At 44.7% G+C, this 15,845-nt stretch overlaps 1 protein-coding gene across 1 annotated transcript in view; it reads right to left on the bottom strand.

The window, feature by feature from the left end:
- crhr1 (corticotropin releasing hormone receptor 1) overlaps positions 1–15,845 on the bottom strand; it is a 62,027-nt gene that overhangs the window by 9,487 nt on the left and 36,695 nt on the right. Inside the window, exons 6-9 of the mRNA XM_080476870.1 lie at positions 11,400–11,506; positions 4,153–4,273; positions 3,501–3,654; positions 1,040–1,100 (exon numbers count right to left, since the gene is read on the bottom strand). Coding sequence (XP_080332996.1) covers positions 1,040–1,100; positions 3,501–3,654; positions 4,153–4,273; positions 11,400–11,506 — 443 coding nt within the window. The remainder of the gene's footprint in view (positions 1–1,039; positions 1,101–3,500; positions 3,655–4,152; positions 4,274–11,399; positions 11,507–15,845) is intronic.

The following is a 15,845-nucleotide window of genomic DNA, read 5'->3' as shown; positions in this document are numbered from 1 at the left end:
TCAGCCGTGTCTTTTATTGCGGGACTATTCTCATCGGGGCCGTGACAAACAAACAAACAAACAAACAAACACAAAAACAAACAAACAAATTGTTTTGTTTGACCTTTTTTAAGGTCGTTTCCTGAATTGTAAAAGAATTCTGATTTTGACATTTTTTCTTTAGCTTTTGCTGAAATACGGGAAACTTTGCTCTGATTTTGCGTCTTTGTGGCGTCTCTGAGGTCATTCAAGCGTTCTTTGTCTCTTTACAGTCGTTTCTGATTCTGTGAATGTGTCTGTTCTTTCCTGCCTGTTTGCAGATGTTTCTTTAACTCATCATAATCTCTCTCGCTCTCTCTCTCACTCACTCTCTCACTCTTACTCTCACTCTCAGAGGTCAAAGAATAATGAAATAATGGAATCATATTGGTCTTGTGAGACATTTTGGCCTTGAATTGTGGGTAAATGTGTATTTAAGTTTCATTTTCCAGGGATTATTCTCTAAATCTACTAATGCCGCTTCACACGTTTGTCACTGTTTCTGGCTCAACATCGTTATTTGCATCCGCGGCAGGATTTCACTCCCCAGACTCCACGTCTCCTGTCAAGAGTTTGCCCATTAAATCTAAGGCTGGTGTGAGTTCTTCTGGCAGCAGCAGAACACGTCACTCACGGATTTTAATAGTCGCCGCTCTCGCGGCGAGGCTGAAGGGCAAAAAGAAGAAAATCAAGCTTTTGCTTAGAATTTAGGTCTGTTCATTTTTGTTTTTGCAGGAAATTATTAGAAAAATAGAGAAAAGGCTTCCATTTCCATTGATTCATAAGAGCTTTTGAATTTTCAGCCTCCTCATCGGTGCCACTGGAGACGAGCACTCCCAATCACATTCAAACGGTGACACTGTAATTAAGTGTAATCGTAAGTGAGCGTTATCCCGCGGGGATATTTATAGGCCTTCATTCCCTTAATGCAAAACCACTTTGACAAATTTGCTCTTGTCCTGTTCCTCCTGGAGGAGCGTCGAATATCTTAAAGGAACCAGAGAGTCAACGCAGAACTCACTTCTCGTTGTCGTAGTACAGCTTCCCGATGGCCCACGCCACAATTATCGGGAACGGAATACCTGCGAGGAGGAAACAGACGAGACAAAATGACAGCTTCCTCTTTCACCTTCCTCTGCTGTTCACATCACGGTACGCCGCTCCGGGGATTTCAAGCTGAATATGAAACCGTGTCTTTTCCTCTTCGGCCTGCCAAAGCCTGTCAAAGCAATTCCTGTCGCTGTGCAGAGATCCAGAGACGATCCGCGGCGCAAGCCAAGACGAGTCACCGTCTGGGCGGCGCTTTGTGAATGAAGGACGAGTTCATGAATCGACTGGGTTGAAGATTCAAATCTTCAAGCTCAATCTGGGAATTATGAGCCACATGTTTCCATTAATGCGACTCCTTGAATCCTCCGAGTCCTCAGATGCTGCAGAGGAGGGGAGGTGATTCAGCTGAACCGATTCACGAGACGCTCTTCAGCCTTAGCAGGACGATGCTCTTCTGCCTTCGCAGGACGATGCTCTTCAGCATTATCAGGGGGACGATGCTCTTCAGCCTTAGCAGGACAATGCTCTTCTGCCTTAGCAGGACGATGCTCTTCAGCCTCAGCAGGACGATGCTCTTCAGCATCAGCAGGAAGATGCTCTTCAGCATTAGCAGGAAAATGCCCTTCAGCATCATCAGGAGGATGATGCTCTTCAGCCTCAGTAGGACGATGCTCTTCAGCGTTATCAGGGGGACGACGCTCTACAGCATCAGCAGGACGATGCTCTTCAGCCTCGTTAGGTTCAGCCATGAGATGAAGTTAAATGTCCTCCGGCTGCCACACGTCCAGTGGACGTGTCATTCTTCTTCTCTGGCTCGTATCTTGCTGGTTTGTGCTCTTGAGGAGTGGAAGCCAAGCAGATAATATGATCTTATTTCTTCTTCCTGCGCCGCCGCGGCGCCGCTCTGCCTTGGGGGAAAGTAATCCTGCCGGCTCAATACTCCTAATCTCAGAGTGACAGTGCTGCTGAAGTCGCGGCCGAACGTTTCCAGGCTGCCACAGCAGATCCCAACTCCTCCGTCACGTCGGCGTCCCGGGTGAAATCCTCCTGACCTCCATTCACATCGCCTCGCTGGAGATTCACTCAAACTGACGGACACGTAAACAACGTTTTAGAAACAACTTCCTGGGAGCGACTGGCCTCAATACAGATGTTTGTGCATCAGAACGTCTGTTTCTGCAGTTTGAGGATCATTTACAGAAAATAAAGTCGACCAATAAAAGTCAGGAGGAGCCAGCTGAGGAATAGTGAAGTAATCTATTAATTCCATGAAGGTAATCCAGCTAAATCAATACTGTTATTTACTAAATCTGTTCCCACAAATTGTGTACGAACAACAGCAAGTCGTAAAAAGTAATGTTACTATTCTCAGTAGTAACTTATTAGAGACGGAGAAATAAGTGAACCATCGTTTTGTAGCGATAAAGACATGGAGACTTTACAAAACGTGATCAACTCATCAATTCTTCTAAAAAGTCTTCAAAAGTCTCACGAACATCAATAAAAAAAAACCTCAAGATGCAGTTTTTCTTTCCTCTAGGAGTACTCTCAACGTTCCTCTGAGGATTCCTCTGTTGGTTTGCAGACTTGAAGCCTTTTTCCGGGAGGGATTGTGGGGGATTTCCTCCATACAGGGGGGATATGGATCCTTTCGAATGCTGGTGGGGACACGGGGGCAACATGAGGTCCAGGGTCTTTCTTTAGCTCACTTTGAGTCGTGTGCAGAGCCAGAAGGTCAGAGGTCAAACTCTGATTCCATATCATTCAACTTATTTCATGTTGTTTATGGATTTATGCACCATTTATTGATTTCATTTCTTCTTTCTTCACACAAGCACATGTGTGTTTCTGTGCAGACGCGTGTTTGATTTATGTTACTTTATGGTTTACGTGGCGTTCAGGTGCAGTTTTGAAACGTGGGAAAAGTTCCATTCGTGTGAGGATCAGACAGTTGTGAGGTGATTTAAAGTCACGCTGCAGATCAAACGTTTCACACACGCGTGACGCAGAGCAGATTGTTCTGAAAGCCCGAATCTTTCGTGTGTGTGATGTTTGTCAAGGCAGCTCAGTTTGAATTCTTATATGATTGAAGACAGACACTCGACACCAGCGCGCCCAGAGATGTTCAGATTGACGTCTCTGACGTCTTTGTGGTCGTCCTGTGGCGCCTCGTCTTCTCCTGAACGTCGGGGTCATTTCAGGACCGTCGGCGGTCAAACGATCTGAACTGAGCTTTAAAGCCGACAGCGAGGTCGAATCCTCGGAGTCTCATCAGCTTAAACAACAACATCTACAGAATAATCACAGATTATCATTATTATAAAGGATCATTTGAAATGAAGAGTTTCTCAAATAGAGAGAAAAACGCAGTGGAGCATCTCGTCACGCTTGCGGCCGAAGCTTTACAGCGGCGGCAGGCGGAGGATACCTACACCAGCCGATGCAGATGAACATCCACTTGCGCAGCTTGTCGGTGGAGTAGGTGAGCACGATGGCGGTGTGGAGGTAGCAGCCCTCGCCGAACATCCAGAAGAAGTTGGTGGAGTGGAAATAGTTGAAGGAGGCGGTGACGAGGCGACACCACACCTGCAGGAAACAGGAGGAGGAGACAGGCGGTAACAGTAACAGTCAGTAACAATCAGTAACAATCAGTAGCAGACGGTAACAGTCAGTAACAGTCACTAACAATCAGTAACAGACAGTAACAGTCACTAACAGGCGGAAAAAGTCAGTAACAGACGGTAACAGTCAGTAACAGACAGTAAAAGTCAGTAACAGTCAGTAACAGACGGAAACAGACAGTAACAGTCAGTAACAGACAGTAACAGTCAGTAACAGACGGAAACAGACCATAACAGTCAGTAACAGTCAGTAACAGACGGGAACAGACGGTAACAGTCAGTAACAGTCAGTAACAGTCAGTAACAGACGGTAACAGACGGTAACAGTCAGTAACAGTCAGTAACAGTCAGTAACAGACGGTAACAGACGGGAACAGACGGTAACAGTCAGTAACAATCAGTAACAGACGGTAACAGTCAGTAACAGACGGTAACACTCAGTAACAGAAGCAGACAGCCGTACCACGTTGCTCTCGTGCACCTCGGGGCTCATGGTCATCTGCACGATGAACCAGGTGGCGTTCCGCAGGATGAAGGCGGTGATCAGGTTCCAGTGGATGATGTTCCTCAGGCAGCGGATGCTCCTGCAGGAAGATGAAATGAAACCAGATGGAATCAGACGTTTAGTCTCCCGCTGAGCGCCAGGCGAGGCCGGATGTCACACTGGCAGCCGGTGGAGGAGAACTGAGGCAGGAGAAACGTCTGAGTCAAAGACCTGCTCCCACTGAGCTTCACTCTTAGTGTCCATATTTAGTAACATCGGTTTGATGTCATGATCAGAAACCTGCAGCTTTTCTGCTTCGCTCTGACAGAACAGGTCGACCAATGGAACCGAGGAATATCAAAAACACCCTCTTGTTGATGTCCTCTGGAAACTCACTGCTCATTAAAGTAGTGAAGAAAGTCACAGGAACAACTAGAGTAGGAACAGATACTTACTGTAGAAATAGTAGCTGATTACAGTTACTAGTTGTAAGTTACATATTTTGGAGCATAAAAAAGCAAAAAACAAAACAAAATAATCCCTATTTTGGTTGGGTTGAAATAAAATCCAGCGCAAATTCATATTAAGAAGCATGAAAATGAATGAATAGTTTATTTCAGTTACCTTCGGTTAGGGTTGCCCTGAAACATTTTCTCACAGTATTTTTTTTTTTCAAGCTCTGCAACCGAAACAAATAAGATTCTGAAGCCGCGGCTTATTTCTGCCCATCTAGTAAATGAAGCGGATGAATGAATAATTAACGGAGGAGCATGAAGCAACATGAAGCAACATCTCGCCCTGCTGTTCGCTCTTCGTTTGTGTTTGTCGACCAAACAACTCGACCTCGGGATGCAATTAAAACAGAAACACACCAGAGGAAACCGTCCGCGGTCGCCGTGGCGACGCCTCGTGTCTTTCTTCAACAATACTATGTTGCCACGTTTCAGGTTGTGAGTTTATTAATAATGAAATGACACAGAAGCTTTTAACCAGTAAAGTGTGGAATCGCTCCGTTTTTATTTAAAAACATAAGCAGAGTGTTTTAATGTTGAACTTTTGATTCCTTTTGACAGTTTTAACTGTTCAGCACTTTCATATTCGACACAGCAGACCTGTTTGCCAGTGAGATTATTTATGGATCCGTCCCGATCGTTAACCTGAAGTACAGTCGTTCCCTGTCGGCGCCCATCCAAACGCAAGCTCGCTTCGATAGCCACAAGGCCGCACAGGTAGCATCGATACTTTAAGCTTTCATTTTAACTCAACGTTAAAACTTTTTTATTTTACAGTTAATTTATTGAAAGTGTCAACAAGGAGGTGCTACAGAGCTGCTTGCATGTTTTTTACAGGAACGCATCGATCAGAGTGTTGACAGGAAAGATGAAGAAAGATGAGAAATGTCATTAAAGTGAAGCGGCCGTGAATCAATCAATCAATCAATCAATGGTACTGTTTAGACTCAGTTTAAGAGATATAAATAAAGGTTTTATAGGCATCCTAGGCCCTGCCTGTACGCTGAGTGTACACACACACACACACACACACACACACACACACACACACACACACACACACACACACACACACACACACACACACACACACACACACACACACACACACACACACACACACACACACACACACACCAGGAGTGTGTGAGCGTTGGCCCGGAGCAGAGCTGCGTTGGTATAATTAGAACGATACAGGAGTTGAAGAAAAGGCGCCTGCAGGCGACAGAAAGCGTAAAATGTGAGTCGGCGAATCTCGTTGTTGCAGAAACAGGCGGCTAATTTTCTCCCACGCCGTCATGGCGACGCCGCAGCTGCTGGTTGAATCACAAAGCGGCCGATGTCACACCGCAAACAGCGTGGAGACGCTTTCTACTTCTCATTCAAACGCTCGCGTTCATCCCCACGTGACCTCACTCCCTTTGACCCGGCGCCGGCGGCGACGTGATGAGGTCGACTCGGGGACGACGCGGTGATGACATCACACATACAAACACACACAGTCCGTCCACTGGGAGCAGTTTGTGGTTGGGTGGGAAAAGGCATCGCCACGACCTTCACGTCGCTGTGAGCTCTCTGGCGCCCCCCAGTGGACGTCGTCACAACACTTGTACAGTAACAGACCTATAAAATAACCTTCACTTCTCTGGAAGTGTCCTCGTTTCCTCCCAGGAAGAGTTCACTTCAGATCAACACATGAAACAGTTTAGCTGCTAAACAGCACAAATAGAGGTCAGTCCAGTTAAAATAGAAAATATAATCCAAACTCCCGGCGGAGCGCCAAGCGCCGCGCTGGAGCCTCAACTTCCTCCGACTGTCAGACGGAGAAGAAAACGGGAACATTTGGGATGAAAATAACTTCTGCAGCTCTGAGCCGAGAAACTTTCAGGATGCGAACGAGGATGTGAACCATTTCATCCTCACCCCCTCCCTCACTCCTCCTCACCCTCTCACTGCTCTCACCCCTCCCCCACCCCTCTCTCCGGTCTCACCCCCCCATCAGATCAGCTCAAACATTAACCTGTCTTGCACAAACTGTTACACAAACACCACCTGACCTGCCTCATTAGCCGCCATTACCGACCTTAATTAGGTTGTTTTTTTTAACAATATGGAGCAAAGCCGGCCGATCAAAATCACATTTACCTGGAGCCATTTGTTATCCCCTTCTGCCCCGTTAATGAGTTGATGTTTGCTGCAAATGTCCAGGGCCCGGCAGTTCAAAACTGGGTTATCGTTTAACCAGCCGTTAAATACATTTAACCGACCGTTAACTTAAACAGCACTGTTATCTTGTTGTTCAAAACTCGGTTAACTTTAACCGGGTGTTATCTTGGCGTTAAAGTTAACGCACCTCTGCAAACTTTTTAACAGTGGTTAACTGTCACTATGCCGTTCACTGGCAGCGCTGCGTTCATGATAGTGTGTACCGTGGACTTAACTTTGATATAAGTCAATACTGTAGAAGAGTTACGCCTTTATGGACCCCGGGAGTGGCCATAGAAAAAAATTCATAAATAATATTATATATATATAACGCGTGGAAATTAGGTGATATTTAGTCATCTCAAATTAATAACTCGAGACACCGAGTTACTATCTCGTTCCATCGTGTTATATTTTTTCATCAATGACGCTTCCATTAAGTCATATTTGCTGTTCTAGAGCTTTGAGATGAAATAATGTGGACCACATTAGATATTGGTGTTTTCTAACTAAAGCATGTGAAATACAGACACGTTAAACTCACCTTGGTCCAAAAAGAGAGGATCTAATTCTCATGTTTCTCCTCTTTACCATAAATAAATAAGTTTGGGGTTTTATTTTTCAACATTTGGGCATTCCATAGCGAATTTCTGCTTCTTTCACTTTATTCCTGGATGTGTCTGAATCAAATGCTTCAACACCGGAGAAGAATAGAAGTGTAGAATGACAGAACGCAACTCTACAGCCGTTTCCAATAGCAACCTACATAAACACACGCTGATCGACAATAAGTATGTAGTTTGTTTAGTAGTTACTGAAGTTGCTTTATTATAAAGAAGTGCTGTGGAGTGTCTCTCTGAACTATTGAGTTTAATTTACCGAACTCTCTGGACTAAAAGTCACTATTTGTTGTTGTCGTCGGACTGGTCATGTGACTTATACATATGACATTATGTTTTGATTGTAACTGACTTGCAATACCACTGTGGGCCACCAGGGGGTGTCACCAAACATTTTGGTCTTTAACTTCTGCAACGTTCTGCTGAATATCTTGTTAAAAAAGTGGCGTCTGCAGACCCTTCGAATGAGCGCAGTGTTGTCTATAATCCATCTAAAATTACCTCCGATCAGATCGTCCAGATGCCACCGGGGAGAAGCCCAGCACTTAGCTCTGTGTGCTCATCCTGAACAACAAACTTTTAAGTGGAAGTGAAGAAGAATGGTTTCACGGCTGTGCAGCTCTCAGAGGAGAGGAGTTAATCCAGCAAACACTGAGCACAACCACCGCGGATTCATCGCAGGAAGAGCTTCACACATCGCGGCTGTTGTTTCCTTCATTATTCCACATTCACTTATTTCACAGGTCGTCTTATTTCACTCAGTCACATTGAAGAAGAATCTTTATAAGCCAAGGCTGATCCCGAAATAAAATTTCTTCTGTTGGATTGGCAGATTGTTTTCTCAGAATGAAAGTGAAGAATCACATCTACTGGAGCTCCATCCATCATGAGCGCCTTCGTGTCCAGAGACACTATGGTGTGGTGATCTATCGTCACCAGTGTGATGACCTATAGTCACCATTGATCTATCGTCACCAGTGTGGCGATCTATCGTCACCAGTGTGGCGATCTATCGTCACCAGTGTGGCGATCTATCGTCACCAGTGTGACGATCTATCGTCACCAGTGTGATGACTGAGACTCCAGCAGAAGCAAACCAAACCAGCGTCCGTCAGTCAGCTGATGAAACACTAAAGATCTTGAATGAATCTTCTGTCTGGGTCACTTTGGGACGGTTAACAACTGCAGAGATATCATCTGATTTCCAGCCACCAGAGGAGTCTGGCTTCTCTTCTCACTGTACAGTAACTAGTTTGATTCCTGATTTCTGCCGAAGTGCCCTTGAGCAACACACATGCAGTGATTGTGAGGTTGTTTGGTGTGGAATCTTTCTTAAAGGGGGAGCAGAGAGACTGAGATCTCACTAAAATCAATGTAAAGAGAGAAAAGATAAAGTCCCATTAAGTTTTTATATCTCTAGAAAAGCTGCGAACATTCTAACTACCCCGCTGCCTTCTGGTTGAATTCCACAGCCTCCCTCCTAAAGCACACTTTAGTCTGCTCTCATCCCGACAAGTCTCTAAACTACCCTAACCCTAACCCTAACGTTTAAGTCTCTCAGCTTGTTGCTTCATGACTGAAAACTACAACCAGAGGAAGAAACTGCAGGTTGAACCGAGCGATTTCAGCCTCCTTACTTCTCCTGCAGCACACTTTAGTCTGAGCTCATCTCTGGCTGCTCTCCAGGAAGACGCAACATTCTGCTCCTGATGTCTCCAGAAGAATATGAATGTAAAGCTGCAGCATGAATTCATGAAAATGAATAAATAAGGGACTAAAGCCGATGACCCCCCCCCCCCCCCCCCCCCCCCGCCTGTTTTAAGCACAGCTTATGCATAAATGCAGTCCTGCAGAGTTGCCCACTTGTTAAATCCCCCCGGTGCCCTTTCACGCTCTCCCGGCTCCCTGGGGCGTCGGGAGGATCGATACCCCGGCCGGCGGCGGACGTGCTAAGACCTTTCTCTGGTTAACGCTCGACTTGTTTCGGCTCCTCTTCTGGCTGCTCATCTGGGACGGTTGGTTTCTCTTTCCTCTTTATTCTATTTCAATCACGAATAAAGACGCTGAACTATGGGAACTTAATCTTTTTACAGCCTTTAACAATCACTTTCTGTACTTTTGGGGGTAAATTTGTGTCCTATGTGTCAATTTCTTTACTTTGTTTGTTCGGTGATTTATTTTTCTACTTCCTGGCAACATTTTGTGTTTTTGCAGGATTTATTTCCACTCAAGTGTCTCGTTCTCGGTTGTTTTCTGTGTTTCTGCTGCATGTTTGGACTTTTCATGGCACACGTTTAATCCTTTGCGATCTTTGCTCAGCTGTTTTGAGTCATTTTTATTTTGTTCTTTTCAGAATCATTTTGATCGTGTATTCTTCACAGAATTAAATTAAATTTAAAAAAAAAGATTGTTATTATTATTATTATATACATGGCGCTGGGTAAACGCAATAACTAGTGCGACTTATGTCAACGGTTTCTCTCTCTGGCTCCACCGAGTGTTCAGGTATGGGATTGCAACATACGTGATCCACTCTCAAGTGCCAGTATTGGCTTTCAGAAGGATGAAATTACAGATTAATGTAAATGTTTGTGACGATATGGAGCAAAATAAACCGTTTGTCTGTTTTTATTCCCGGCGTTGTGGACTGAAGCGACTGTTGCTCGGCAACCACTGTACATCTTTGCACCTTCTCAGTTTGTTCGCGTCAGCCTGCAGATATCACAGGCTTGGCGTGACACATAGCTGTTGCCTTATATCTGTGGAGAAACTCTGTAATCCAGCTCCTGGCGTCCATGTTTGTGTAACTGGACTTCTTAGAGACGTTTCACTTCTGATTCCAGACTGCGTGAGCGTCTCAGAGCCAACGAAGCCTCTTGGATCGGAGGTGAAATGTCCTCATATCATATAAAACACATTTCAAAGTGCTATACACAACAAGAAGGAATCAGATTTAAAATCAGATTAAAATCAGTTACTAGTTTCAAAACATTAAAAACCATTAAAAGCATCTAAAAAGAGGCAGATTGAAAGAAGAAATGTGCTGACAGATTGAGACGCTGTAGAGGTCTGAGAGCAGAGGAAGTGATTCACTACATTCACAGGAGCAACAGGAGCTCAGCGTCGAGACGTCACATCACTTTTCTTCTTCTGAACACAAACGTCTCTCATCGGGAATCTTGAATCAAACAAACCTTCACTTCTTCTCCTCCATTAAAACACCGAAACGACAGGAGCCACAGACCAACGGGTGAGAAAACCTCTGAACTTTAACCTGCTGCTTCACCACTGGTTGGTGAGTTTCCTCTGAGTCCCGTCATCGTTTTATCTTCCTCTGGGAAGTGATGAAATGCAGCGCGATGTCCAAGACTTCTGTATCTATCTATCCATCCATCCATCCATCCATCCATCCATCCATCCATCGACAAGTTGTCCTGCAAGTAATGGATTAATTGATGTTGTCGGCTTCCCCTCCTCCTCTGGTGAAAAACGGTTTGGGTTTCTGTCTCTTCCTCCAACATGCTTCTATCATTCCCATTGGAGTGTGTGTGTGTGTGTGTGTGTGTGTGTGTGTGTGTGTGTGTGTGTGTGTGTGTGTGTGTGTGTGTGTGTGTGTGTGTGTGTGTGTGTGTGTGTGTGTGTGTGTGTGTGTGTGTTTGGGGGGGGGGGGGGGGGGGATCTAAACCTCTTTACATCTGCAGGATTGAGATAGGAAGGCTTCATCCCATGACCAAACGGTTTTTGAATAAGAACGCGAGGCGCTTTGAACCTCGGGAGAATCCTGTCACATCCAGGACGTCTGCGGGATTATCGGCCGGCTGGCAGCGGTGGCGGCGGTGGCAGCAGTGGTGGCAGCGGTGGTGGCAGCGGCGGCGGCGGCGACACTCACCTCAAGCACAGGAAGAGGAAGAAGGCGACCAGCAGAGCCACCATGGAGATGCAGTGACCCAGGAAGTTGATGATGACGGCGATCTGGTAATGCATCTTCCCTTTTTTCTGCAGGAAACAAGACAGACGAGATGAAGCTCTCCGGCTGTTTCCTGGGTGATGAAACACCGAGGAGAGCGTTTCATTTCCCCGCTGGTTTGAGAGCCGCAGCGGGAGAACTCAGACTGAAACAGAGCTGGACGTGATGGAACCGAGAACCGTCAATAAATCACATCAATAAATATCACCTGTAAATCCATTAGGTCACTTTGTCCTCTCCTTGCTTTGTGTAGTTTGTGTATTTTCCATCCGTCGGTGTGATTTGGGTGATGAACTCGCTTTGCTTTGCACTTTTTTTTCTTCTTGTTGCACTATTTTGCAACCTCACCAGAAGAAATTCCTCGTATTGTGCAAATTATACCGGGCAAACAAATACGTTCCAGATTGGTGGTTATTGTAATCGATTTGATCGCTGAGTATTTTTTGTTATATTCATTGTCATTTTGCACGTTTTTATTGCTTGACTTTCATATTTATGTTGTGATTTACGACATCTCTGGTCTCTTCAGGCCTGTTTGTGGCATTTCAGCGGTTTGATCATTTCACTTCACTTGTTTTGTGCTCAGATTTATTTCATGTTTTAACAATTATTTCCTGTTTTGTTTTTGCTTTGGTCAAGTTCCCGAGAGAAGAGAGACGTTTTGGTTTTTTGTTTTGTTTTTTAACGGATAGGCTGTAAAACATAATCCCACACGCACGCACGCACGCACGCACGCACGCACGCACGCACGCACACACAGATCTGGTTGTAACTGGGAGCTTGAGACTTCGATACAGACAGTGAACATTGTGATCGGATTCCCTCCACACCAACGACAGTAATCTTCACTTTAAGTGGATTTACGTAACCTACTGGTGTCTAGGCCCAGATTAAATGTGAGCATCTTTAATCTGCACCCCGCCCTCACGGGAACGCGTCATCTGGCCCATTCATCACATTTTGGAACAGCAGCTCGAGTCGTGATCGCTTTCTAAGTCTGCGATGACAAACGGGATAGAACCTCGATGGAACAGCGTCTTTACAACGATTTACTGGTTCAGAGGCCAAACCTGCACATTCGCATGATGTCAGGTGAACATGATAATCTCCAGTATTCTGATTACCATACGATCTGGGATAAATACAAACATTTAGGAACGTGAGTGTTTTTGTGCATTTGGTATTCCAGATAACAGTACTCTTTCTCTTGCTCCAAATCTACACCAGCGGAGACTTTTTCCTTCACGAGTCTCTACGTTTCTGAACAACTGTAAGAAGTTCCATCAGTTCGTTGACGAAGATGCTCTATAATCTTGATGTTAGTGGAGTAAATGCTCTAATCTGGATGTTAGAAGAAGACAATGATCTCTAATCCGGATGTTAGAGGAGGAAGATGCTCTATGATCTGAGTTAGAGGAGGACGGTGCTCTATAATCTGGGTTAGAAGGGGACTATGCTCTATAATCTGGACGTTAGAGGATGACGATGCTCTATAATTTTGATGTTAGAGGAGGAAGATGCTCTATAATCTGGATGTTAGATGCAGATGCTCTATAATCTGGATGTCAGCAGAGAAATATTCTCTATAATCTGGATGTTAGAGGAGGAAGATGCTTTATAATCTGGATGTTAGAGGAGGAAGATGCTTTATAATCTGGATGTTAGAGGAGGAAGATGCTTTATAATCTGGATGTTAGAGGAGGAGGACGGCGTTAGTTCAGGTCTAATGAGATTTTCACAGTTTAGCATTAACGTTAACAGTCAGCATGCGGCCGCTCATCAGAAACTGTGACTGAGCCACTAATTGAATGATCCGTTAATATTTGACTTTAATGGTGAAACTGGTGTCGTCAGAACATTCCTCACTCAAAATGTTCAATGAGTCTCTGCAGATTAAAATAATGATGTGAAACATGTTAGTTAAACTGCAGCTGCTCATCACAAGTGGTGTGACCTTCATCCTTTCATCAGTTTAATGGGAACACTTCATCAGAAGTCCAGAAACAGTCCTGCTGTCATGCTGCTACGCTCCATTTCAACGGTCTCAATCGCAAAGGCTGCATTGTGACCTCCATGGAGGTTTTACCACCCTGCACTGGTTCATTCATTCGTTCATTCATTCAATTATTCACGATTATAGGAAGTAAAAACTTTTAGTCTTTAAATGTTTATAAACTGATCTGATCGTGGAAAACCAAACTTTTAAAAGCTGCTTATGTTCCCTCTGAATGATTTATACGTTTCCGTCTCACCGGCAGCTGTCAGCCAGAACATTATGACCACCTCAAGCTGTTCCTGAACCATTTTAATTTCCAATCAGTGGCTGAAGGTTTGTAACAAGCTGAAGTCGACTTCCACCAACTCCTCTTCTTCATAGTAATTCATCTGAAATAAACACCGACGGACCCACCAGACCTCCAACACCAACTCCAGGAATAACGGCAAACAGAAATAGTGAAATGAAGGTTTTGAGGTGACTAATAGCTGGACCGCAGACTAGATCTAGATCCCGACCCAGACCCATCTGCACCTGACGGTGCATCCAGAACAGGAAGAAGTCGCCTCTGTGTTTTTCTCCTTCAGGGTCGTTTCAGTGGAAACATGCAGACACTCTCATGTCAGTTCTGTTCACACAGCGACTCCACAACGTGCACTGATCAGAACGTTCGACACACAAGGACGTGAGAAGGAGAAGAAACATCTATTGTAGAGAGAGAAAGCAAACGGAGGGATATGAAGTGGAGGACAGATTGTACTCTGAAGAAAAGAAGCTGTGGCGCCAACAGCAGAACTGAAGAAAAAGAAAACATGAAGGTTTTTTTTACGTAAAATGAGATGTTGAGATTATAATTGGTGTGAGAGTCGATGCGACACCTTCACTGCAGAATATAACCTGGAAGCAGCTCACACCGTCACTGATCAGGAACATGGAGACTTCTCTGGTTTTACTTGATTAATAATCTTTTTTTTTTAATCTTCTTTTATGTAGTGATAATATAGAAAATCCTGCTTTTACTGATTAAATGAAACATTGATATCAGCAGTCACACAAACATGTTCTGCTCTATGTGACATGATGTTATTGTCCACCCTGCTTTATCTGGAGTCATGCTGCTGCCTCCACCCTGCTTTATCTGGAATCATGATTCTGCCTCCACCATGCTTTACCCGGAATCATAATGCTGCCTCCTCCCTGCTTTATCTGGAGTCATGCTGCTGCTGCCACCGTGCTTTATCTGGAGTCATGCTGCTGCTGCCACCGTGCTTTATCTGGAGCCATGCTGCTGCCTCCACCCTGCTTTATCTGGAATCATGATTCTGCCTCCGCCCTGCTTTATCTGGAATCATGATTCTGCCTCCGCCCTCCTTCACCTGGAGTCACGATGCTGCCTCCACCATGCTTTACCCGGAATCATAATGCTGCCTCCTCCCTGCTTTATCTGGAGTCATGACGCTGCCTCCACCATGCTTCACTTGGAATCAAGACGTTGCCTCCACCATGATGCTGCCTCCGCCCTGCTTCACCTGGAATCATGATGCTGCCTCCGCCCTACTTCACTTTGAATCATGATACTGCTCCACCATGCTTCACCTGGAATCATAATGCTGCCTCCACCCTGCTTCACCTTGAGTCATGATGCTGCCTCCACCATGCTTCACCTGAAACCATGATGCTGCCTCCACCATGCTTCACCTGCTGTAAACAACCTGTGTGCATGTTTCCAGAAATGTTCTTATGATCATCATCATCATCATCATCATCATCATCATCATGTTCTCCCAAAAGGTTGTAGAAAGTTGAGCAAACTTTTTCTGTGCACGGAGCGGAATTAAACCGATTCACTTCAGACTTCACTCGTGACCTTTTTTGCGGATTTTTCCTTCATTAGGTCTTCTGGTTTATTCACTCGTCTCAGCTGGGCGTCCACTTCTAAAGCCAGCACGTCTTATCAGTGTAACCACGGCGTTAAAGCACCTGCATCCAATGACAGTTTGTTTGAATTGTGAACTAATGATTATCTAAACTCTCTGGGACGACTTGATCGTCTTCTGAAGGTTGGTGTTTTTAATGTGGAGCTTCAGAAGCATCTTTTAATGAAGCACGACTCACATCAAACAACGTTTCATGTAAGTTTATTTATGCGAGTGTCTATTTGTGCAGGGACAAGGGTGGAGTGAGAAGATAATCTGCCTTTCGTCCCGAGATGAACTTTTCTTACAAAGTCTGAGAAGCAAAAAACTGGTTAATACACTGAATGTCCTCAATGTCAAACACAGAACAGTTAAAAACTTGTGTAAGGAGATCATTAAATACAAGGTTTATTTTGTCATCACGGCCACAACCACATTTTTTATTAATAATAAATA

Source organism: Lipophrys pholis (genome assembly GCF_963383615.2).
Source record: "Lipophrys pholis genome assembly, chromosome: 1".
Lineage (NCBI taxonomy): Eukaryota > Metazoa > Chordata > Actinopteri > Blenniiformes > Blenniidae > Lipophrys > Lipophrys pholis.
This window is presented reverse-complemented; position numbering and strand designations above follow the sequence as displayed.